Source organism: Caloenas nicobarica, chromosome 2, assembly GCF_036013445.1.
Source record: "Caloenas nicobarica isolate bCalNic1 chromosome 2, bCalNic1.hap1, whole genome shotgun sequence".
Lineage (NCBI taxonomy): Eukaryota > Metazoa > Chordata > Aves > Columbiformes > Columbidae > Caloenas > Caloenas nicobarica.
Genome location: NC_088246.1, coordinates 131650388 through 131677426, shown reverse-complemented (window position 1 = coordinate 131677426; position 27039 = coordinate 131650388). Strand labels below are relative to the sequence as shown.

Here is a 27039-nt window from a genome sequence, read left to right as displayed (position 1 = left end):
CCAAAATGAATATTCTTCAAAAGCTCTTTGCTGCAGATGAGTTTAGAAACTAGAGAAAACTGTCAGCTTGTAAAGCCTAATTTCACAGTACTTAACTGATAGCCTTAGGAGATTACACTGTAAACCATGGAGGTGACAAAGTGGATACAGGAACTGAGCAATAAATATTTGAACTGTGTTGATACTACAGAGCTATGGAACAGGCACAAGTAGTTTGCGGTAGCTTAGTCTTTCAACGAAGCATTGCAATCACTTTAAGGAAAAAGTGGCTCACTTTAATAACCACAGGCATTGGTCACTATTTAACAAGACATTCTAAAAAAGTAATCACAATTTGTCCAATAGTAGTTTACAAGTGGATGGTATACATTAAGATACAGAGGTAGAAGTTCACTTTTACAATGTTTCACTAATACAGATTACCAAATTATTCAAGGCACAAAATCGTTTGCTTTACAAAAAATACTGTAAAAACATCATTTGCTGTTCTACAATGTGAGCAGAACTCAAAAAAATCTTTACACCCTTCCATATTCCACATGTAGAGTTGCACAGGCATTATTCTATTATTCCTTTGCTAATAATTGGCATATGACCAGCACTTACATAAACAGTTTGTATCTCAGCTGAGTTGCTTTGTCATTTAGGCACAAGTCCAGTTACAGAAATTTAATACAACAGCTTCCTTGGGGGGTGGGAGAACTCTGTCAGAAGTAAGAATGAAAAGGAAGAAAAGAAACATAGTCCATAATATTAGATTGTACTCTGACATATAGAGGGAAACAATAGAGCATAGTTCAAATCAAGTGACTTGCAAAAAAGTCATTTTAAAATCACTGACTACATTCCTAGAAAATCAGATATCCAGTACAAATTTGCTCTGAGAGTATTTGAGACATTCACTTGCCTTTGAATCAGCAGAGATTTACAAATTTCTTTTTATCTTTGTTTAAATAGAACACACACAACTGTTACAGAAGAGAATTACACCACAATTTGGCCACGTGTCCTTTAGAGAGCTTGGGTGAACAAGTAAAGAGATGCATTCAGAAACTGTCCTTGAATTTGCAAAAAGGTCACGAGCAGTAGCTTAAATCAAGATTTTCTTTCCCTCTCCCTTCCCAAATAACATAGGGAAAGAATTTCTGAAACACTGCATCTTCTAGTTGGAGACAGCTCTTACAAACCTTGGAAGGCTGAGGAAGAGATCACACTGTGCATCCCTACAAGAAGTAGTGTGACTAGTTTACCGTACATACAGTGATATTCTAAAGGACAATGGTGGCAGCTACACTGTGAAGTCACTTTGCTTACCTATCACATTTTCCAAGTACTCTAGTCAGTTGTATTTAGAGTATATAAAAAAACCCCGTTGATTTCTAGAGTTTAGGACACACACGTTTAGGACCCAAGACAATGCCACAGTAAGATACTGCCGTTTGCATTTGATAGGTGCAAGTGCACTTCACAATTCAGTCATGTAACATTATCATATTCACCTATAAATGTTAGTCCATCCAAAATAGTGTTAAATTCCATTTTTTGCTTCATTGTTGTTTGTAGCCTGTTTCCTTTGAGCGATGAAAGGGTACATACACTTGTCTGCTCCCAAAAACCGGTACATGCATACAACTGCTTCAAAGGGCAGAATACTGCAAAAAAGAGGTTATAAAACTGTTAGGAGACAGCATAAAACAAAACCTCTGTTTACAGTATGTACTTGGTCTCCTTAAAAGCAATATAAAAGCTATTGGAGAGGATTCATAAGATAGTTAAGATTTTTATTTCACAAGGATACTTAGAGAAAAATCAAAATTTTAGAGTCCCAACCACACAGGCAAGCAAAGGAAGAAGAAAGCTACTTATTCACGCAACTCCAACTTGGACCAGATTTTCTGCTGCTTCTTCACAAGCACTGCAATAGCTTGTTTTAAAGGAGGGGGCAAGGGCAAGGCCTACTAAAAGCAAAGCATCTGCTCAAAGCCACATCAGCAGAGGTCATCAGACATTTAAGATATTCTTTAATGTGGGATTAGTGTTAGTTAAAGCCATTCTTTGATCACCAGATGTCTAACAACCTTGACTTATTCTAAACTCAATCATCCATCCTGAAAAAAAAAAAAAGAGGTCTGAAGAGAGCAATTTCCTTTCTCGCCCCCTCCAGATAAAATTCCAAGATGTGTCGGATACCTGGCTATAGACCTTCCTCTCCTTCTCACACCCACAAAACATTGCTCTTATTTCAAGTACAGTACTCAGAGGCTCTAGCAAAGGACTAAGATGGGATTCAGCAGAAAGCAGGGCACAGATTCTAGCCATTAGGAGCAATGACCACTGAAGCACCAAGGAGATGTCACTGGTACAGGTGTCCTCAGTGCCTGTGGCACTGCTTGTGCGGTGGCTGGTGGGTAGCCTTTGATCCAAGTGCTGCTGCCCGGGGCATGGATTATGCAGAAGCTTTGATCTCCCTGTTGGAAGCTGAAGTGTTGAACACACGACAACCTAGAGGGCTTTTGATGTGACTGTTGCTGCATAAGGCACTGCTTGTGCTGAGACCACTGAAGCACTCTGAGCTTCTTGTTGAAGTAGTTACTTCTTAAAGATGCTGATAGCAGCATTGATTTGTTGGTAGAAGAGAGACATACATGCTCTCTCTTCCAGGAAAGAGGTGAGCATCAAAATCTCTAGTCTTTGATCCTGTCTGCCATGAGAGAATTGAGGCAGAAGAGAGCCACTGCCTTCTACATAGAATAAAAATCACCAAGGTTCTCAGTTTCAACCATCCCTCACAGAAGGAAAAAAAGACAATGCTACATTTTAAAGGTTCCTCCTACACACTACTGATTTAAAAAAAAAAACCCAAACTGCTGTGAAGCTGTTGTCTATAAACTAGAATATAAGTGATGTTGCTTCAGTAGAATTGAGCCAACTGCTGTACTACCCAGCATCACTGCAATGTCAGTCTGCTTGCAGATTAGAGTTCCCATCCAAAAACTCTTGTGTGCTAGACAGGACAGAGGAGGTAATTTCTTTAAATAGCCCTTCTGCCAGACTTAGAAAATTGGTTCTGAACATGCAGATTTTCAGTTTATCTACCTGTGCAAGTCTATCTACTGCAAGTTTATCTACTGTGCAAGTCCTAGAGAATCTGCAGGCAGGGCCTCCTGCACACTGGTTCTAGAGACAAACAGCTGGAGGTTCCTTTGCTGGAGGCTGCCTCATGGCCCATTCCTAAAGAAGAACCCTAAAGAATCCTAATTCCTAAAGAATAAAAGTCTGTTGAAAAGAAAATAGGAATCTAAGGAGAATGGAAGACACCAAAAAGGTAAAATGAGGATGCATAATACACAAGATGTCAGTCTTATGGAGCTTCCCAAGCAAGTAACACAGTCACACAAGTCACAAAAGAAATTTGTGAGTTCTAACAAAACAGCACCTATGGCCTGTGTGGGCAGGAGAGTGTTTATATCCAGAAAGCGGACATGCTCTTGCATTTTACTAGAATTCTGTAGATTGTACTGCCAATAAACTGGCATTTCAGCCCTTACCTTTTCATGAAGGTGACCATATACATGAGGCGAGGTGTGCAAATCATTGGCTGGTCTGTAAGGATAGCTCTCATAGCCTGCTTCACACAGTATTCTGGTTTCAAGGGCGGAAGGAAAGGCTCAATTTCTTTCCTGAAATATTTGATTAAGACAGATTAATAAGATACACAAAGGACCACAGACCTCAGTGAAGAGTTCATTAACCCACATTCTTTGGAATGCCTCAGCAGGGACAAAGACTTCGGGTTTTTTATATTCACTGTTCAGTTACAAAGACTATAGTTCAAAACTTGTGTTGCCACGTACAAAAGGACAGAAGATACTCACCAAATTCAGGAAGTCCCTTTGACTAAGGATTGCAGATCACACCAATACATATTAGAGCTAAGATAATACTTATTTTAATATTTTTATGGTAGCAGTTTAGCTACTTTCAAGTACTTTTATGACACCACAAACACAGGGCAGAAGAATTTTACTCACCTGATCCTGCACCCTCTGAACATTCCTGTATCTACAAGATAAGGGCAGACTAAAGTTGTTTTGATACCATCCTTTTCAGCAGCCTTCAATTCATGGCTCAAAGACTCATGGAAACCCACAGCTCCAAATTTGCTGGCACAATAATCCTGTGTTGGCAATGAACAAGGCAAAAAAAAGAGGCAACTCAAAATGACGGGTACAAATAATGTTCAAAGTTAAAGCATATCTGAAGTGATTCCGCACAGATTTTAAAAGGAACAAAAGACACCCACTGAATAGAGCATCACATCAGCTCATTTATCACTTTACTTTTGAGGCAATTAGCACAGAAACATGAAAGCCAGAAATCTGAATGTAGGAGGATATTACCTTGGATTCAAGTCTTTGAATCAGGCAGGCTCACATGGCAAGTTACTCCAATTACCAGTTTGCTTAATATTAAATGTTACAACAAAGGACTGAGATACCTAATATAACCTTGGGTCAGATACAAAAAAGCTTGTAGAGTTGGCAGGGCATAGGCATAAAAATCTTAAATGCTTTATTTTTCAGGTTAGCTTCAATGGAAGATATAATGGAGATTTGAGCATATTACTTAATTTTTCAGAAAAGGATATAGCTTGTATATCTCATAAAAATAACAAATAAATAACTGCATAAACAGCAATAGCACTCAAGTTTTCTGTTGGATGTCATCTCTGCTGGTGTTCACACTCAGAGTCTAGGAAATTCTTTGTGGTTCTCTCAAGACAGTAAATACTCTAAAAAGCTTTAAGTGACACCACCTTCACTCATTTCTGTTATGAAACACTGCAGTTTTAGGTGCTGGATTGAGCTTTATCTATACACAAAGAAGCATGTACTTATGGGGTAATACAACCATTATCCCATTAGACATATTAATTAATTTTCACTAACTGCTTTTTGTTCACACACACTTGTGTTCATGCTAACAACCCAAAAAGCAAGATAATAGGTTCAAATCTTAACCTAGTTTCACCTACCAAGCAATTCTCACAAACCGGTATTCTCAAACATCTGCTACCAACTGGACAACTTAATGCTTATAACCAGTAGCCTAGCAAAGCAGGTGAGATGCAGATTCTGGAAGGAAGGCTGGCAGCCATTTCCTCACAGTAAACATTATTTCTGAAAATCCTTGCCTTTGGCTTCAAACTTAGCACTGAAGATCTTGACAAGAGTAGGCAGGTGGACACCTTTCATATTTCTGCATTTATCGGGTAATTCAAATATCATTTAGCATTCTGAAATCCTTTGCCATCCTCAGCTTTCACTCCAAGTGGCAAGTCCACCTACAAAGTCGGTGAATATAGTGGCTGCTTGAGTCCTGCAGGTCCCACTCACAGGAAGCCATGTGTTGATGTGGAACTCAGCACTGTGGCTTCCAAGTACCTTTGAAGATTTGAATTTATTTTCTCTAGCTGATAATATAAAAAAAAGCTTATCCTGTCAGCCGGGCAGGGTGCTGGGCCATCTTGTCTAGACTGTGCTTTTGCCAAGAAAGGTTGGACCAGATGATCCTGGTGGCCCCTTCCAACCTGGTGTTCTACAATTCTAAGCAAGAAGTGCCAAACCTATTGTTATAGTCTAACAAACCTCCACTCCAGCAGTACTGAACAATCCCAAGGAACTTGCAACTGTCACAATGTGTCCATGATTCATTTCCAGCATCTTGGGAAGGAATGCTTTAGCAGTCTACAAGGTAAAAACAAAACAAAAACACCACACTATGAACATACTACATTAGTGATAAGTTTGTTATCAAGAATTTAGAAGATCACTGTACAGGTTTTGAACTTCTGAGTTTTTCAAAAACGTCAACAGAAAATCTACAGCTTGTTTGTGAATTCAGACAGCAAGGATTATATCTCCAGAAATCCAAAGGTTAAAGGATCAATTGAGCTCAGACATGTTTATTTTTCTGCAAGAGACTAGTTATCAGAAAGAGATAATTTGACCCTAAAATGGAAGTCACTTTTTTAAAAAGACATAAAAAGGAATGCAAACTGTTTAATTATACCATCCAGCATATCTGTGTCAAGACTAGTGCCAATTATCAGTTCTAATTATTGACAGAGTGTTTTGGAAGTTAGATACAGTTAGCTTTATCCAATTAACTCATCATCTTGGGCATTTAACATTAAAAGAAATACTGGAGGCAGAACTTCTGCTGATGTTACTTTTTACATAAAAAAATACAGTAACACCTACTAGTCTAAATAATTTTCCATCTTTATTAGTATTCATAAGCATTACCCTAATTAAAAAGATATACATTTCTATTACCAATTCCTTATTTTAAGAATTTCAAAATAAATCCAAAAACAAGTCTCAAGATGAAACTTTGATTTTAACCTCCAATTTTTGTACTTTGATTATGACAAGTTTGTTTCGGTTTAAAAACCCAAGTCCTTTTTAACACCTTTTAAAAAAAGTTTCTAGCAATAAATGGAAGGCATTCTCTAGAATAACACCTCCGCTAAGATACCTAGCTTCGCTATATCTGTTTTCTGAAGCTGACTCAACACTTTCCTTATTTAAATAAGTATTAAGCAGAGCACCATATGTGCTAAAAAAAGTCAATGAAGTTGTAAAATGGTACAGGAAGTTATGATTTACTTCAGCTTCTAGGTTGTCAGTGTACTATATGAGATCACTTTAAAATTGTCAAAGAACTTCCGAGAATACTTTATCACAAACATGCCTAGTTAATATATAAATCCATTCATGACAAAGCTATTATTCTATTCTAATTCACTCTGTACCACAAATGTTTAATCCTCCCAAAAACCTGGTCTTCCCATGTAATTTGGACCCAAACTCAGAGCATGCAAATGCCCCTTAAGTATGTAGTCCTTGCTTAATTGTTGGTCTGAGTTGTGTCAGCTGCATTCTTAAGACAACATGCAAGTTCCAGCTGAATCCATCTAATTCCATTCTTATGCTGTCTGCATTTTCCAATCACAGACATCAGGACAGTTTTGCTCTAATGATTTTCACATGTTCTTCTACAACATTTTTGCCTGCAGGTGTTAAATGACTAATCCAGACCTCCTAACACCAGACAAAAGAGTGTTTTCACTGGACAGCTGGCAGATGATAGAAGATTAACAGACCTCCTGACTCCTTGCCTTTTCTACTGTTGATTCATACAACTCCTAGATTCTGTCATAAGTGCATAACAAAGCTAATTATATAAAAAAATAATTTAAGAGCAAGCTGGCTTGCATTTGTTTCCTTCCTCATGGCCGGGATCTCTAAACCTCTTACATAGAGCCTTGGAAAATAATTTAGTTCTCTGCTGAACTAATCTGTGCCAGGCACACAAAGTTTCAGCCTCTCTTCCCATGTTGCATGGCAACAAAGCCCAGTCATCACTGTCTGAAAAGGTAAGAGGCTTTGTTTGGATGGCACTGAAGTTTTAGTGGGTTATTTATCGGCAGCCTGCCTCACACCCCCCAACACCAATGTGGGAACACCCGCACCAGCACGGATGCTCCGCGCCATCCCTGTCAGAGATCTGTGCTCCCAACTCAGCCCTGCTAACAGCTCCCCTCTGGAGCATTAGTCAGCTCCATCAGCAGTTTCCACTTATGTCTCAGTTATCTGTCCACATCACATCAGAATGACTGATTGCCACCTCGCATTGCCAGAAAGCTTGATAATGCAGACTGAAGCTCTAGCTGAAAACCACAGCAACTACAGAAATGAACGGGCATTCGCCTTGGAGTTTGTCTTAGGGGAGAGAAAGAATGGAAATACATTGTAATAGCTTTTCCCCTACCACCTTCAAGGCACAAATCAATGTTTCCTTCCAAGAGATAAACAACAGGCAAGTGCACCAAGCTTTGTTGGATTAGCTTTTCTATTATCTTTACTATGGCACTGTTTTGGTTTTTTGTTTTGTTTGTGTTTTTTTTTTTTTAATATGATGAACTATAATTAGGTGTCCATAAATGTCTATATTTATGTATGGCTCATCAAAAAAAGTTTCTCAGGCATATATGGGAAAAAAACCTAGAACAATTGCATATCAGTAAATTTCAGAAACCCCACTCAACCATGCTACACTTCTTCAAAGCACAAAGATTACAAAGATTGAGTTTTCAGAGCTTATGGCTAAAGTAACTCTTTGTCAGCCAAGAGGAAATTGGCACATGACAAATAAACCCTGTTGAGGACACTTTTGGGTAACATCTTCAGCAATTCAAGTGCACACCAAACAATGCCCAGCAGCAGGACTAAAGTCACTTCATGTACAACAGCTCTTAAAAGATCATTTACAGCCATATAGGAAAAAGCACAGCTTCTCTGCTCTGAAGAGGTATAGCAATTCATGGAAACCTTTGTGTGAGACCACAGCATTCTGAAACAGCCTGTTCAGAGCAGGGCCCTGTGCTCTGTCATGGCATATTATCCCATAAATCCTTTTAAAACCTGAACCTCAGGCAGCCTATAAAGATAGCACAGCTATCATATGTCCAAAACTCAGTCAGCTACCAGCATCTCAGCTACATGCATGACAGAGAAAGTCACCTCGGGTCCTGCCACCCTCCAGCCATTTACTGCAGCTGGAGTCAGCACTGGAAAACAAGCCCTGTCAGAGGCAGGCACACCCTCCGGGGGGACACATCTCCAGGCTCAGAGTAAAAGCTTGCCCCCTGCTCCTCCAAGCCTCCTCTTGCTGGGAAAAACAATCCCGAAGTGAAGTTATTCTCTTTTGTGGTATAAGCAATCCCCAAATAAATCAGTGTTCTTACTGTGCTTCTGGCACAGCCCACTTCCTTGATCAAAGCAGATTCCACCATACTCTGCTCCCCAGTTTTTCTGCCTGTTACATAAACCAGATCAACCTAGTTCCTAGTTTCTTTCAGCTTCAGCTACATCTGCCCACCAGACCTGAAGTCTTCTGCGTGCTCCTGAGAAACTAGTTAAGAGTCTGACCAGTTTAGGGCAAGATGCCTCCTGGGTGGCCTGCCCATCTGGAGTTTGTGCGAACAGGTAGCACAGCCCACATTAGTCTTCCAAGGTGATGCATGGATCTCCTAATCCTCCATTAAAAAGCATTAGAAGATACTAAGCAAGAAATGTGTTTTGCCCATGGCATTAGAGGTCATGAACCAGGCCCCCAAAATAATTCAAATCAACTCAAGTGATTTAATCAAACTATCTGCCTTGTGGTTTGAGCCTTTAGGGTTCAGTTTTACCTCCCACAGCTGCAGAGAAAGACATCTAACCAAAACATTTAAGTACTTAAAATCAGAGCTGTGGTATTTATTAATGACAAACACTTTTCAACACTGAAGAGAAACCAGTAAGTAGAATATAGTGGATGAAAGGAATTATGTTGTGATGCATCAGGGTAAGGAATCAGGGAAGTTATGCAGTGTTCAACATCAAGAAATTTAAGCATCTTCTACACTCAGAATTTTCCATTTTTTCTAAAAAAAAAAGCTAACCCCAAAAGCACAGTGCACATGTTTGCTAATCTGCAGTATAATTTAGATACAGCAGCTAGGTAAGAAATTGAACACATGAAGCTGCTCTGAACAGAGAGAGTAGAGCTAGTTTAACCTTTAAGTTTTTTAGAGCCTAAAGAACAATTTCTAATCTAGGAATTTTCCTCTATGCTTCTGATATATGAGTAAGAACAAACCATTCCCAGTAGCTGTAACCAAACAACTATTTCATGTGCACACAGCTTTAATGACTTATTTCTCACAAGTGTGAAACTGAACAAGCATTTACATGTCACTTCATAGCTTTCGTAATCTGTTCTCAACATTTTGGTTTACGGCAAATTAACTTCTAACAGTCTAGCACTTCTTCCCTCCCCTTTCCCAAATTCTTTAGTTCCATTCTTAATGAAACAAAACTCAAAAGATTGTGCAACACAAAGAACAGCACAGCTGCAATGTCAAGACAAATTAGTCTAAATACACCAAATGAGAATATGAAGAAATACTGTTGGGGAAAGTGATTTTTTAATTAAATTTTGGATTAATTATTCTTAAAGTAGAAAGCAAGCATCCACAGAAAACAATGTTAGCTGCCTGCAGCTCAAGACAATGGATACTGAGTGCAGAAAGCACACCAAAGTAGAAAAGTACATGCCACCTCGTGTTTAGAGAGTTGTCTTTATATTAAAGAAAGCAAGCAGGTACCAACACATAAGGTCCTTTAAATGTCTATTTTTCAATACAGTAATTTTTTCTTATACTTTCTGCCTTACAATGTTCAACAGCCCTTTTAAACTATTTTGATGTGGCATAAACCTGCTGCTTTGCTGTAAGGTAGAAATTCCTTTATACCAAGGGAGCAGCTCATTTTCCACACAGCCCCTTCAAGTAAGGAGGATGGAGCATGGTTATTTTTTCTGGGGATGACAAAAATCAGTGAGTTTTTACATGACTACAGTTAACCACAACAGTGGTGCAGTGGTACAACAGACCAGTCACTTCCTCCTAAGGCTCAGCTGTTCCTGACTGCCAGGAGAGCTGTGTAACAGTGCAAACAAATGCAACATTCATTTGGGTAAAGGTATAATTTCATCTTCATGTTAAACACTAATCAGCCATACGCAAGAAGCAAAATTAGTGTGATTAGTCAAGGACTCATCCAGACAACTCTGGGAACTAAGGTACCAGAGATCATAAAAAGGCTGCTGCCATGTGTGTTAGCTAATCCTATAATCATGAAGCAAATTCTGTATCATGAAGCAACAGAGCCAGTGACAGGAAAATGTTGGTCCAAGTGTTTGTCTAACACACACATTGTACCCTCTCTCCCCTCTCAGCATGGATGTTCAGCCTTCTTTTCTTCCCATTCTTGTTCATGGACCATAGCAGGACACATCGCATGTTCTCCTGCTCCCATGCAAGACAGCACACGGCCACTCACTCCACCATGGAAGAAAATCCAGAGATGTCCATAGGCCCCAATTTCTCTTTCTATTCCAATAACTGAGAAGGAATGCATGAGGGTCTGAAAAAATAGCACCCTTAACTCTTCTGCAGCCAGGCTGTGGCAGCCTTGCCTTAAAGCATGTTTGTCCAAACCAGGTAGTGCAGCACTAAGGCACTATTGTGTGTTAAAATGGAAAGAGAGGTACATGAGAAGCAGAAAAACCCCACACAGCAAGCTTTATCAGTAAATATGCTGATGTGATTTTCAGCAGCAGCCATACAACCCAGCTTATTTCAGAAGATAGCCACTTTAAATACACTTTATAAACACAGGATTACAGTGAAAGCCAAGGCCAAATAATTTTAGAAGAAGCCTTGAAAGTGTAACCCAGAACTGTGTAATTCTCAAAGAAGAATTTATTAAAGTTAGAAGCCATCATATCCAAACCATCTTCTCACACAAAGCATGCAGTTACAAACCTGGATTTAAGCATTTGTGCTCCTTTTAGCTTTTTTATTTGGGTCCAGTGAGAACTGAAAGTAACTACTTGTCATTTGCGCTATCATCTCAATTATTTTTCCCATATTATCTCCACATTCTTCTTAAATTCCACTATATACAAGCATTTCTGATATATTAGGTTAAAGTGAGATCAGTAACTGTGCTAAGACACAATACCAAGTCCCAAGTCAAACACTAGATGGACCACACAGCACAAAGGACACAGCTCTGCCAGTAACAGGCTGAATACAGAAGGTAGACAGAGGTCTGCAACAACTGTTGACCTTGCAAATATAAGGGACCAAAGCTGTGACTTAAAGGAGCTCAGATGTCTCTTGCTGACTGTTTTCAAGAAGTGCCAGGCCCGTTCTGGATAATTAGCCACTGTCTGAGTAAATATTTGAATAGATGTGGAAATTAGTGCTGTTTTTTGATCTCCAGTTTCTATTCTTAAGCAACTATAATGAAAAATACACCAGAACTACCCAGTCTTCCTAAAGTTATTAATTAAAAAAGTCACAGATTTCTCTGGTTTGTTGATGGGTCTACCCAGATCCTTTTGGAGCAAAAAGGATCAGGAAATACACATGAATGACATCTTCAAGCCAAGCTTCCACAGACAGCTATATTAAAAGCAGGAAAGGAAACTATTCAAGGATTGCCCTCAAGTGTGCCTTGAACAGGCTCCGCATTTGAAACAAAAAAGCTAGACCTTCCAATATTTCATTTTGAAAGGAGTCCCTTACTTATTTAGCTCCTGGCAGGCAACACAACAGTCAATTTCTCACTAAAGCTTTATTTGTCCTTCACATAAAAACCCACTGTTTTGGGGCCACAGGGATTCCTTTAATATTGAACTACAACAACAGTTAATGCTTAACATACATGCACAGTAATAATGTTACAGTTGCCTTGCAACCAGAAGCTTATGAAAGAACAAGATAGACTTAAACAGGAGTCTGTAATGACAATGAGTAACAAGGAAGCCACATCCCCCCCTCCAATACTTTGGATATCCTACATTTGCAGACAGAGTGAAACTACAGATAACATCTACCCAGGTTAAGAGGTGAAGGTAGCAAAACAAATACTGAGGAATTAAGTCAGAATGGAAAGCAACATCAGTTAAAACTGTATTTGATTTACAGAGAAATAAGCATCTTCTTTTCCTCTCTCCAACTCTGCATGGAATACTGCTTTGAAGTACATGAGGTCTTAGCTTAGTAAAAACAAAGACAAATAATTCAAGTAATAGCTTATAAGTTCATTATTAATTCATGTTTGTAATTAACATTCCTCCTTTCTCCACCCTCATGACTGATCCATACACATAAAACTCCCTGCTTCTCAGACTCAGAAGCACTAGAGTCATGCAAAACTGGATTAATCTTATTTACTGAAGTTTGTAACTGGGTTTGTCAGCAGTAACAAATGTCTGTCATGCCTTTTGCTAACAGTTGGCTACAGCCCATATTTATACTACTACATTGTATAGCATTTGTAGTATTTAGGGTCCAGACACAAAATGTCCTCAATTTTCAAAGCCAATAGTTACCACCATTTCCTGTGAATGATTCAGTTATTGTAGTTGTTCCTCTTACACGGAGTCAACTCTTGTTGCCTATATCAGACGAGAGCTGAAACTGAATTAAGTAGTTTCCTTAATCAGAACTTAGTGCTGCAAAGCTGTTTACAATGGCTAGACAGTAAAGATAAGTAATGCTATTTAAAAAAAAAAAAAATCACACAGGAAACTAATACCACTAATTATCTCTCAAACATTAATCATTGATTTCCACTCTTTACTACTAGAACTAATTATGCCATGCCTAAGGCAACTGAACACTGCCTGGCTAAATTGTCTTTTGTATAGTTTGTTAACAAGGTTTAGTCAAAAATGAATAGTGTCTACAGAGAGTAGGATATGAAAAGTGCTTAGGGAAGGACATTGCAACAGAAACTTTTGTTACTGTTGCCTCATGTCACTACATTTCCCTCCACCCCCCTTTCTTTTAAGGGCTTCATTTCCTCTGATCTTACCCCAAACTGGGTAACTAAGACTGGAGTAGAGAACAGCTTTGTTCTCCCTCCGAGGTGTAATTTAATTCTGAAGTGTAGGTTAAGTACTCAAGAATGCTACCTAAACAATACAATTTCTGCTTCAGAAACTTTCTTGAGAGTCAAGGTGGAAAAGGTATAATTACCTAAGGTTTACACCAGTCTGCTGCTAATCAAATTCCCAGCTCTTACATAAAGCTTTTCTGCATCCCCCACCACTGCATCACTCTAGATTTTGAGCGAAGGGTTTAGGTAGATGTAACTCAGCCAAAGGTGGCCCTGGTTTCTCCTTAAGAATATTTCACTTCTGTTTAGAGAGGCAACTACCTTATATGCTTTCTGGACACAAAGAAGTTCAGGTATTCAAGGTGAGCTAGCCTTTTATTTCTATAACAAAAAGTGGAATTTGCAGTCTTTGTTATTGGATCTTTCTGCCCCTGAGAACTTTCAAATTCTTCCTTCCTAAAAGGAAACATATTTTAGACCCACACGCTTTTAAAATTATTTCCACCCTCAAATGTCAGGCCTGTCCTGTAAAGTGTCTGATCTTTCTAAGAACTATATTCCACCAATAATTTCTGTGGAAGCATCCATCTGCCTTTAATGGACATGGTTGTATATGAACCACCATACAAGCACACCAAATTGTCTAATTTCATCTGCACTTGCAGATATTGCTTTGCTGATGTATAACTGATTCATATACATGCAGCAGCATATATCACTGTTTAAATCACTAATTGTGTATTTATACCTCTCCCCTCCAGTTTTTGGAAGTCTTTGATTTCATATGGCTATGAAAAATTCAGCACATTGTTACAGGTTGCCCAGAGAGGCTGTGGAAATCTCCATCCTTGGAGATACTCAAAAGCCATTTGGACATGGTTCTGGGCCACTGGCTCTAGGTGGCCCTGCTTGAGCAGGAGGGTTGGACCTGATGACCTCCAGAGGTCCCTTCCCACCTCAACCATTCTGTGATTCTCCACTTCAGTATACCAACTGCCTGTTCAACAGCGCATTCCTCTTTTTCTCACAGATGAAGAAGTTCATAAACTTGCAGTTAACATAGGGACAAAAAGTGCAAGGTCTCTGCTGGCTTATCAACACAGAATCTTAACTAACTAGAAAGGACGTCAATTCTTCTGCTATATCTCTCCTGCATCTCTCCTACAGAAGCTCTTGCCTGTAATAAATTATCCTGCTTTGAAACAGCATCTGTTCTATTTCCATTTCTCCTCCTCCTTTGGTCTCAAGTCCTTTCAGCTGAAGAGAGGGTCCAATGAAGCAGTGCACAGCACCTAGATGAATTTCTTGTGGAATTAACATATTTGCAGCTGTGTCCAGAACGTACACATAACATACTGCTTTCAAAAAACTAATGATGTCCCCCCCCAGCTATTAGATGCCCTCCAGTAACTATATTCCCTTGCCAGCTTAAGGCTACTCTGAACCCTCACAGATAATTCTGCCTGCTTTGATTTTTAATAGCTTTTAAAGCTTGAACAGAGCAACCATATTGGATTCTCAACAGCTAGCAATGAACAGGTAGAAAGACAGTATCTCTGCTTAATCAATGCAAAAGTGCAGCACATAAGCTGCCAATGATGTTTGTTGTGGATTTCGAATGCGCAACTAATATAAAGCTGAGAAGGATTAGTAGTAAGAAAGATTGCATGGTAAGAGGTCTGTTGGAGGCCCAGCTATGTGTTTAGTTTGCCTTACACTGGAAAAAAAAAGCAAGATACAAGTCTAGACTGAAGTGGAACTTGGGAACAAATGTATACATGCAGACTTCTCCAGCTGGCACAAATTTAAGGTATAAACAAGCATGAGAACTGAAGCTTTCAGAGTACTCATGCTCAAAAGCTGACCTCTTTCCTCCCGCCCAAAGGCATCTTATTCAAATATTAATCTCATACTCTCAGACTATCATAGCTACCAAGCCACAATTACTATTCAATTTAAAGCAAGTACTACACAGCTGGCAGCAGCCACTGAAAAGTAATGCGCAGTTTAAAGAAAGTGAATCCTTCTGCTTAGATCCACCACAACAGCATGAGTTTTCCATAAACCAAACACTAACACTGAGCTCCAACATGGCTGTGACAGCCCAGTCACACTCCTATAAACTCAGGAATTTAAGTTATAACCCCAGTAGGTAGCACCACCAGCCTCATCCTTCTGCAGTCAGATCTGCCAGTAAATATGACCTAACTTGCATTTATTCAAATGTCAAATTTGAAATTACTTTAGTGTTTGTTGGTCAAGTGATAAGAATTTAACAGTTGGCTACTCCTTTCCACAAAAGCTAGTTTAAGCTCTGTTGAAGTCAAGTGACTAGAAATTCTACTTTGTTTACATACTGACAAATGGTCATGTCAAAGGATTTGTAGTGCTTCAGAGCTATGTTGACATTAGTGTAACAAACATTAGTCCCTCACCTTCATTAGCACAGGTTTGCAGCAAATGTCCAGCCATTTGGAGAGAAGTTATTTATTGCCAGCTATTTGATAATCTTGACAAAAATGAAAACATGCCCCTATGAGTCAGTGAAAAATCCACATAACAAATTCATTTTACAACAACTATTAGATAAGAGCTTAGAATATTCTATTTAGTGAACAAGAACACAATCCAATTTTTAAACACACATTTTTCTCCTGCTTGCCATAAGCTTAGTCATCCTCCGGAATATTTAGTAAAACTTGGTATTTTAGTCTGCATGCTTCCAAAAAATTGCTAGAGAACAGTATTGTCAGAACTACTTAGGGAAAACATGAAGTCATCATTCATGTTTTTCAATTTATGCAACAGACTTTTCAAGAAATGGCTAAACAGAAAAAACCCAACCTGTCTTGCATTCTACAGATACCTTAAGGCCAGCGCCTCCATAGAACTGCAATTGCTGTAGTACTTACATGCAGATGAAAGCTGAGTCACTTTACTCATCTCCTCTCAGTCACTAAGTCATTGTTTTGAATCAATTACTTTATAAAAAAGAAAGTGATTATGCCATAACTCAGTATCTTACAGGAAGAACAACATTAGAAGGAAACTTTCCCTTTTACATAACAGTCCTACTTAGTGGAAACAGAAAAAGATATAATAGTTAAATGGAAATTTAGGATCAAAGTCTGTTGAGAAAACAGTAAGCCTCTAGAAGGCTTCAACTTACTATGAAGTAACTCACTGAATGAGAAGTAACATTTTAAAAATACAGAGATCAGAGGTTTTCAGAAAACAGAAGGTGTTCCTGTTTCATATTTCTCCTCACCCCCTCCAAAATAATTGGCAGAAGATGAATAGTCTTAGCGGGCAAACTTTCACTTCATAAGCTAACAAAGGCTAAAATGACAAAAACACTCTAGCCAATACAGCAACCAAAGAAGTGGCTAATACAATTTTCAAAGATTCTACTTGCACATTTTAACCAAACACAAACAAACTACTCACTTTCTTGCGGGCAAGTTTTCAGAGACAGAAGTACTTCTGTCCTTTGCCTGCCTGTGGAAATTCCGCTCGCTTCCCACAAGCTGAAACACAGCTCTGGTCTGTTTTTTCCACATTCAGTGTTAGTGCAACAGATTTCCAGAGAAGTTCAACAGTGCAGTAGGCACAGAGATCATTGGTCTCAACAGTACACAACAGCAATCATAGTATTGGCGCAAGGCAAATAAGTTGGAGTTATGTTAACATAACATTAGCTGATGTGTTCATAAAACTAACTTACCTTTATCTGAGGGTTTTTAATGGTGTATAATTAAAATACCGCAATCTCTTTAGAAATTGAGTTGTTACATTCAGACTTCTGTCAGTGGCAGATTTGCTAGAGTTTGGAACCATTTATGACTATTTAACTATTTAGAGCCCATAAATCCTATTTCAGAAAATTTCTCCATGAATGAGGTTTCATTAGTCAGCCACAGAGGTCCTGTTCCCAGCTACATGGTTTTACCCTATTCCTACTTACCCTTTCCCCAACACGCACCCCCCCATACACCAGCTAATGCAAGTCTGAAACAATGAGACAATTCTAGTCTCTCAATAGAAGAACTAATCAACTTGGCCAAGCAAATTAGCGGCTTTCCTCCCCACCCTCCAGCCAAGTTAGTGAGCTGGACTGGCTCACCCCAGGATCAGATGAATACCAGCACTAGCGCAAGGTAAGACGCAGGTTCAAGGGGTGGTCCCACATGACAGCGTGCCACCATTAAGTTGCCTTGTATTTTCATCTGAAGCCAGACATTTTGGACAAGTTACTTTTAAACATACACTCAAGCACTTTTCCAAACCAATGCTGAAAGGGGAGTGCTTGAGAAGCTGTCACACAAGTTCAAACAGATGGCAGAAGTGACCAGAACCAGGGCACATTTAGGTGCAGAATTCAACAGTCAAACAAACTTGAATTTCAAAAGGCTCACACCAAGGCAGCCACCTCCGCCTCACAGCTGTTCTGGCATTCCTTGGTCTACCATGCCCTCCCATCCCAGTTGTGATAACTCACTCATGTCAAGTGTTAATTTGACTGGCATATAAATCATTATACTAATATAATTACTTACAAGAACAAAGTGTTCACTCAGAAGTGTAAGCACAGATGTAAATCTCTCCTTCATTTGTGACATATCTTCTTTCAAACTAAACCCTCAGAAACTGAGATTCTACCAATCTCAAAGTCTGTGCCTACTCCCCTACCTTGTAACTGCATTGAAGGACTTTTTTTTTTTTAGACAGACTAAGAAGTCTAAGACCATGGGTAAAAGAATATAGCATCACACATAAGTCAGCTTGAGTTTGCCTCTGTAGGAAGACCCCTACCATAATTCACGAAAGACAGACAGGTATCAGTAACTCAGTTTTACCATCAGTATGAATAGCCAGAAAACCTCAAAGGTCAGGGAACAAGGTCTATCAAGAAAGTGATGCTCTGGCTTTTACATACAGAGGACAGTGGAAAGGTTTAGTACTAGAGATAGGTAACGAAAACCTTCCCTCCCCCCAAAAAAAACCCAGAAGTGAAATCAAAGCACAAGAAGCACTGGGAAAGAATAATACTTCACAGCTGATAAAGATAAAAGTAATAAAGATTTAAAGAGTGCAGTGCTAAAATGGCAGGGATGGTGCTAGAAAACACAACATTAATCTTTCGTCAACCGGTCTAGTCAGAGTAACTGATGACACCAAGAACTACAGACAAGGATTGCTCACCCAAACAGATCAGTTAAGACAGGTCTTGGGCAGTGACGCAAATGCTGGGTTAACAGGACACTTAACTACATAATTAGAATTGCTTTTCTCCACAGTTGAGCACATGAACAAGTCTGTCTTCTGGAAGTGTACTATAGTCACTCAGTTATTACAGAAAGGTAATAATGTAATAAGATGTAATTAAGGTAGCTGCATTCCACAAAATAAAAGTGGATGTTACCGAGTATTTCACTAAGACAGTGAAGAGCCACTTTCTCCATGTCTGGCAACGTTAGGCACCATGCCAGAAAAGACTATCCTTCCATTCAAGATTTTCCCACATCCCCAAATCCTTCCCAAGTAACACCACAATATCAGACCAAAGCCAGTGTAGGAGTTTTTTTGCTTATTCAGCTGATCTGCCTCATTCCATAAGAAGTTGGAATTTAATCATCACACTGATCACTCATCCAGGACCATTTCTTCAGAATAGGTTGGCAACCCTGAAAGCATTCATGGGGTTTGCTGAGAAGTCCCTGACCCTCAGAAAAAGCCACAGATTATCATAAGTGCCTTACCTCTGCAAACTATACTGCAACTCCAGTTTTGCTTTAGAAGGCTGTGGAATTGCAAGCCACTAATAATTCATTAATATTTCAAATACGTTTCAAGTAGTTTGAGATATCTTGGCATGTTCTTTTCAGGACAACTTTCCTTAACAGGACTTTCATGTTGCTTTTCTGTGAAACACATTACTGCTTTCACCTAAACTCTTCAAGCTTCAGATAGTTTAGTGCATGGAAATAAACTGGCTGATTGCACCTCACACTACCATCTTGCACACTGATCTACAGCTAACAAACAACTCACGCATTACATCTGAGAATCTCTATTTTCTTTTGGTATAGAGTCCAAGTTCTACGCACTCTCCAAATAACGCAGCAAATTCATTTCCCAAGCATGCCTGAGAGCAACCATCGCAAAAGCTCGCATGTAACTGAAGTGGTTCAAGGAAGACGTCCTGAATGGTCATTTCATTTGTTAACCGAGTAGGATGAAAATCAAATACTTTACATCATTAAAGAGAAGGAAGGGAAATACATGAATTCAGCTGCTGTTTAAACAAAAGAGGTCATTGTTCTCCACCATGCCAGGAAGATGCTCTAGCACAGAAAGTATACATAAGAAAGTTGGTGCTTTAGGCAGTATTTTCAAAGAATCTTCAATACACTTTTCTCCCTGCCCTGATGGAAGTGGCGCTAATTAAACTACTCAAGAGTGCTATAAGCCATTTTGTTCACACTCCTTCATATTAATTACTTGCTTATCATCAAGATACTGTAGACAATGGGAACCATGACTGAACAGCCTCAACAGACCTCAAGGGCTAGAGTTAACTTGTGGAACAGTTAGTTTGGTGGGCAGCACTCTGGAATCCCAATTATGGCTGCTTGAATTCATGATTCCGACAAATGAAGGTGGCTTTTTGCCTAAAACTAATCCACACCTACCACCCCATCCCAATACCCTTAATTATGCTTGCTGACTCTTCAGATAAGCACATCATCTGAAGAGACATTTTTAGCCTCACTCGTGTCTACTCTGAAACTGATACAAGATGCCTTCTACAGGGAAAGCTGAGACATTTAGGTAACTAGTTTTTCCTTCTCCTCCAAAAAGGATTAGAAAATTGGAAAACCTTCAAAAATTATCACTACAACTAAAACATTGAGTACAAAGCCAGCCTACATATACAAACAGATTGCAAGATACAGGCTACAAAATCAGAACATTGCATGCTGGTGACAGCTGTGCTGGACACAATGCTAGACCGTAAGATAAATCTGTGAGGAAAGCTTTGAGCCAGTAGTCTTGTGCCCACTCAAGCTCTAGAAATATACATTCAACCATTTAATTTCTGAAACCTGTGTTAAGTACCTCACTGTATAAAATGGGAAGGTGCAGTTTTCTAGAGTATGCATCTGGAAGACAGTCTTTTCTCAATTGGTTCCCTGTTTTCTCAAGAAATAAACCCAAGAACATACGAACTGCAGAATCGTACCAAAGCACTTACAATTTTAAAGTACAAATAATATGACTATTTCCATGACTAAGAGTTTAGACTGCTTTTTGGTTCATATTCACTGCCCAGGCATGCTACCACACTATATGAAACACATGTGCTGTCCAGGGTAATTTACTGGTGGCATGTAGCTGGAAACATTTTGCAAGGGAAGAGTTAGTTTTGATGACACTTTTTGGATCACATGCACATGTTTGGCTTGAAATTGATCCAACTCATTTTTCAAATAAAAATCAAGAACTTGTAGATTAAACTTCATTACTAAGCTTACGCATCTTGCGTTACATCATCATGAAATTTAAAAAAAAAACCAATTAAGAAGCCAGTTCCACTCAAAATGCTAAATAAAGCTAGCTGGCCTGTCAGTAGAATACTGTGTCTATATTTGATCTTAGACATGAGAATCCTAGAGATGAAGACAAAAAACCAACTGCTATGACAACAGGCCACAAAACACTGTCTGGTATAGTTTCAAATAACTTAAGCTATCTTTTATTCTGCAGAAGATTCACACTGCACATTAAGTGAAATACTTCCCTATTTAAAATAAACTAGAGGCATAAGTGAGCTTTATTTAATACCAGGGAGCTTGAAGAGATTAGAATAACAATACATGAGTTATGATACACTGTAGATAGATATAAGCAACTTATTTTTCCAAGGCTTTAGCAATCCCATCTTGTCTAATAAGACAACTACAGGAGCTGCCTAAATAGGTATTTGATTAAGTAACTCTGCATTAACTTTCTTTCCAGGGTATATTTAAGTTTTAGCAGTTTTATACTATTTAGGAATGCCCTAATTACTTCAGTAGTATTTCCCTCTTTACTCACTATTTATCTCATCCTGTATCAATGTCAGGCCACCTAAAAGATTTGTTCAATTCCTACAAAGACAAATATACCTGCATGACTTCAAAAACCAAGTAGCTTGTAAATGAATGAACATAATTACTCCAGTTAAGACAGCAGTACACAAGCCTTCAAACTCCGAGCTCTAGTCTCTCACTAGTTGTGGATGGTTTTTTTTTTGTGGGTTGGTTTTTCTGTAGTATGACAGAGCTGGAGCAGAATGCTTTTGCTTCCCCCTTTCGGTAAGTTGAAGAGAACTCCTCTAGGAGGAGAGCTTTAAGCTGAAAGTTTTGGAGGATCTGCATGGCAGTGAAACAGATCACTGTTCTCTCAGTGCTGAATACTGAAGATCTGCTGTACAGAAAGATCTTCACATCACAGAAGTTGACAAATCCTGATCACCACCTTACCCCTGCCCCTCCATGAGTCCCATTCAATGAACAAATCTAGAAGGATTTCTCAAGTACTATACTCATGTACAATATTAGCACTTATCTAACAATAGCATTATTCTTCAAAAAAAAAGTTAAAGTATAAGAATCTCAAATTGTCCCCAAATAAGAGTTTGTACAGTAGTTTTAAATAAGGTTCCATGATCTAAACCACAGCATTTTGATACTTCACTTAACCTTTATTGTAAAACCACAAGAAAGAAAAACTGTTATTCCTATATTTGCTTAAAACTGATTAAGCAACAGCTTTACCTTATACTGTGATTTAACATTTTTCACATCTGAATTCTAACGTATCACAGGAAGAAAGTTTCCTAGTCTGTAGAAGTTCAGTTCCAGCAATTGACAAGTGCAGCCAAGTAAGTTATTATTCTAGCAACAGACAGGCAGGATAGTGTTACACTCCTGCTACAGTTTTATGCATCTGTAAATTATAGTAAACCAGAGCTGGCTTGTTTCAAACCAGGAATGGATTTTGTCCCTATGTTTTCAATATCAGAAGCATTCAAGTTATCACAGCATGAAATAACAGGTTTTTAATACTGCAGGGGATTTTATGCTGTGGAAATTGCTACATGATGCAGTAGTGACATGTTTATATAGAACACTCATAGGAAGGATTATACAAATCATGAATGTCAGCAAAATGGAAAGCATCTGTTTAGGCTGTGGCACACTGCTAAGGCTCTTTTGACTGCCAGTGTGTGATACAGTACACAGCCCAGTTGGAGTCACAACAGCAGCCAGTGACAGGCTTTCATGTCACTGCCTACTACAGGAGTTGGGCAGCCTTTAGATCATAGCTGCTAACATAAAGTAAACTCAAATCACCTGCATTCTGCATGGAGAGCAGGCAATCAATCTTATTTCAGATGTTTCAATGGGGCAATACTAGAGCCTCATCTCAGGTTTTTATCAAGAAACACAGCGAGGCTTGATTAACGATCAAAGGATGAGGAAGAATTTCCCATCACACATTAAAAAAACCCAACACACACCCAGAAAGTACAGACACCTAACTACTGAAGTAATATTACATGGAATATCCATGTCTTTACAAAATCCATTTACAGATTTTTGGACAAAACACCCTCCAAGAATAGTTAGAAGTCTACATAATACTCCAGAGCATTAGCTTTGCTTTTGGACCACCAGTTTAGTTGACACAGAAAAGACTAGCTGTATAAGACTCCACACATGTAGACACATTGTTCTATTTAAGTCAGCATTGACTTGGATGAAAAAAGTTGGCTCCAAATCAGCTGATTCAGATGATATCTTATGAATTAAGTACTATTACTTTTAATAGAAGTCCACCCACTGTTGGTCAAGCCAACCTTTTCTGGGATCATGAAGGGGAAGACAAGGAAAAAAAGCTTTGCCAACAGCAAAAAATAAAAGCAAAAGCAAAGCAGGACCTGCAGGAAGCGTACATATGAACAGATCCTCAATTAAATATAAAGGGTGTTGATTGCTCCTTAGAAGCTTCAGCCAAGATCTCAAGTTCCACAGTTCAGAACTAACTCTACATTTCTGGAGTAATTTTTTTATTATTGTTTTAAAGTCACTTCACACTGTAACATTCAGAGATGAATGAAACTGTTATGGAAACCAAATCATTGCAATACTAGACTCTAAGTTTAGTTTTCTATTACTGTAACAGACTCGGAACACACAGAGGGTGCTTTAAAAAGGTCTCCGAAACAATGTTATAAATAAGTGCCTGACTTAGGCCTGAAGGAAGAACAGCTGGAGAATTTAGGATCCTCCCATATTTTAATTCATGGTGATGTCATAATTTAGAGTTCTTGGAAACTTTGTCAATTCAGCATTTAAACCACATCAATAACAGACATTAAATCTAGTACACATCTGTTTGCTTAAGTGTCAATTTAACTTTTATGAAAGGGAACACACAGAGCTTTTAGAAGTCATACGAGCTTTCTCAGGACTTTAAGTTGCCTTAAAATATACATTCATAGTTTAAAAGAGTTTCTAAGCACACTACCTTGTGTGCACTGACGTTTAAGCACTCTCTCCACAAGCTTTACAATACATTGGAAAAAGACTGCTCTGCCATTAAGTGTTTCACAGTGCAGATTTGAAGGGGCTCCTTTAGGGTTATGAAACAGCATTTCAGTTCCATGTTAAAGTTAGGTTTGGGAGGTCATTGTCAGTTTGGAAGATGAGGGCATTTTACAAAACTTTATTATGAAAAGGTAAGACCAGCCAAAGAAGGCTTAAATTGAAGTATATTTCAGATTGCTTAATCCTTTGATTGTTATGCAAGTATATTTCATAACCTTATTTTGAAGAACCAAAGAACAGTTTTGATACTAACAATGGGCTCAGTCTGACAGCTAATGCTAACCTGAATGTGCATCAGGTCCTCCTTCGACACTCCAATTTATGTAACTCCACAACACCACGGGTTTAAAAAATAAAACACACAGGAAAACAAGGTTTAAACAGACAAAAGAATAAGATCACATAGCTTATTGCTGATTAGCATCTGCTAGCTCTGGAGACAATATTACCCCAGAAACCATACTGAAGATTTTCTTACTTCTGCTGGCAGCCCCTGAAAAAAGCTATGAGAACAAATACACAGGATTCCTGAAAAAGTGCTCTTGGCTTGATTTCTTGAGAAATCTTTTTCACCCTTTTCTCCCAGCCTTCAAAAAGAACAATTTGCCTCCAAGGCAATTCAAACAACATTTTTCAGCAGCAGTTTTATAAGTTTTTTTTTCCAGAAATGTGCAAGTTTGCTATTCTAGCTACCATTAGAGCAGCATCCTAAAGCTGCTAAGATGCTGGCAGAAGACTATGGGAGGAAGGCTGAGAAGTCATTCATTAACAGTTAACAGCCTTTAAGCAGATACAGAGGTTATGCTTGCAAAGGATTTAATATCTGGTTTACAGAAGAGGACATAAGATTTACAACTCTGGATGCTATGAGGATATAGTTGATTTAAAACTATGTTAATAATTTTAATACCCACCATTCCTGTTAAATGGAACAGCAAGTTAAAAATAAGAAACCCACAAAGTGGCAAGCTTGCAAATGAAAGGCAGCAAGTGCAAAACTCAAGCAGACAGGAGTTAAGCAATCCGAGTTAATTTCCCAAAGTTAACCAACAAAAAGTACAGCACAAAGGAGTTATAGTTACCCAGAAGTGTGCATGACAGTTGACCATCATGGTTCTCTCAATAAGCTCATCAGGACACTCCAGAAGATGGTGCCCAGAGACCACACCAGCATTGTTAACCAGGACAGACACCTCGCCAACCTCCTTGCGGACCCTCTCAGCTGTCGAGTAGACATTTTCTCTTTTGCTCACATCACAGGTGTATGTATAAACCTGCAAGTTGCAGGGGGGCAGTGCATCTTTTTCTCCATCTCCAGCTATTAAGGAATACAGACAAGAGAACAAGAGCAGGGGAAAAATATAATTCTTACTTGTATTTTGACATTCAAATAAGTAGTTGTGTGGAAACAGTAAAATTTCTGTTTACTTTGGTGTCACCACAGTAAACAAGGACTCGTCTATTTACTCTCACTACTAAAGTTTTGTTTGGTTTTTTTGTTGTTGTTTATTTTAAAGCCGCAGGTTTTAAATCTGCTGTTCGAGTCCAAGGCTTCACGCAGCAGGTCTCTGCCCACCGCGGAGCCCGGGCACAAGGCCGGGCCCGCCGGGCAGCGGCACTAACGGGGCGTTTCATGCCCCCGCGCCCGGCGGTCTCCGGCCCGGGGCCGCTCTGACCCACCCGCCACAGGTGAGAGCGGCTCCGGGCTGGAGACCCCCGGGCGCGCAGCCTCGCCAAGTCCTCCCCGGGCGGCGGGGCAGGTGGGAGGCGAGGGCCAGCGCCGGGACCGGGGGCAGCCCGGGGAGCCCGCCCCGGCAGACCGCCGCTTACCTCTGGGGGCGGCGGCCGCCTCGGCCATCTCCCGGTAGATGTGGCGCACCATGCCCGCCGTCTCCTCGTTGCTCTGCGTGTTGATGTCCCACAGCACCAGCAGCGCCCGGCGCCGGGCAAACTCCAGGGCGAAGAGGCGGCCCAGGCCGCTGCCCGCCCCGGTGATCAGGCACACCTGCCCCGCCACGCTCTTCTCCTTGGGCCGCACCAGCCACTTGGCCGCGGCCAGCACGAAAGCCCAGAGCACTCGGAAAGTCACCACGAAGAGCTCCAGCAGGATGTTCATGCTGCCGGACCCCGAGCGCACGGCGGGACCCGCGCGTCCCGGCACGGCCGCCCGCGGAGCCGGAGGGGACGGACGCCGGCGGTGCGGAGCCTCCCCGCGACGGAGGCAGCTCCTCCTCGCCGCCGGGCTCTCCCACCTGGGGCCGCCCTTGCCCCGGACCTCCGGCTGCGGGCAGGGAGTGAGCAAGGCTCCGCTCCCGCTGCCGGGCGTCCCGCCACGCCGCCCGGGCTCCCCCTCTCCGCGCCGCCCGGGCTCCCCCTCTCCGCGCCGCCCGCACTCGGAGCCGGGCGCCGCCGCTGCCCCGCCTCAGCCACACACGGCAAGCACGGAGCCCGGACGCGGCTCTGCCTGCCTGTCGCCTCCCCGGCCCCACACGTCCGCGTCCCCGCTACTGGCAGTGAGCATTTTGCTCGCTCGGGCCCCTATATAGGGCGGGCCGGGCGGCCGGGCCCCTCCCCCGGGCCGGCCCAACCCGCCCCGCATTCCCGGGACTCCCGCCCCCGCCGCGGCCCCTCCTCGCACGACACGCGGGGCCCGTCCCGCCCCGCCGCGCCGCCGGGGGAGCGTCCCGCGGCCGCGCAAGGCCTGGCCCGACAGGAACGGGCTCCCGGTGCTCCGCGCCGTCAGGGCCGGGCGCGGCGGCGGCTCCCAGCGGCCGGGGCTGGGCAGGAACGGGGTGCGCAGCGCCCCGCCCGCCAGAGCGCCACCTTGAGGCAGCGGCTCGGCGGGCTCTGCCGGCCGGAGG

General features: G+C 40.7%; 1 protein-coding gene across 2 annotated transcripts; it reads right to left on the bottom strand.

The window, feature by feature from the left end:
* Positions 1–253: 253 nt before the first annotated feature.
* On the bottom strand, positions 254–26816 carry RDH10 (retinol dehydrogenase 10). 2 transcript variants are annotated; one of them, XM_065628726.1, is made up of 7 exons: positions 26009–26816; positions 25261–25496; positions 5649–5747; positions 4032–4177; positions 3549–3680; positions 1500–1652; positions 254–704 (listed from the first exon to the last, which is right to left on the bottom strand). In XM_065628726.1, exons 1-6 carry the CDS (start codon positions 26292–26294, stop codon positions 1529–1531), a joined length of 1023 nt encoding a protein of 340 aa, XP_065484798.1. In that variant the 5' UTR covers positions 26295–26816; the 3' UTR covers positions 254–704; positions 1500–1528. The 2 variants fall into 2 exon arrangements, with proteins under 2 accessions (XP_065484798.1, XP_065484796.1); XM_065628724.1 differs by having other exon boundaries at positions 254–1652.
* Positions 26817–27039: the final 223 nt, after the last annotated feature.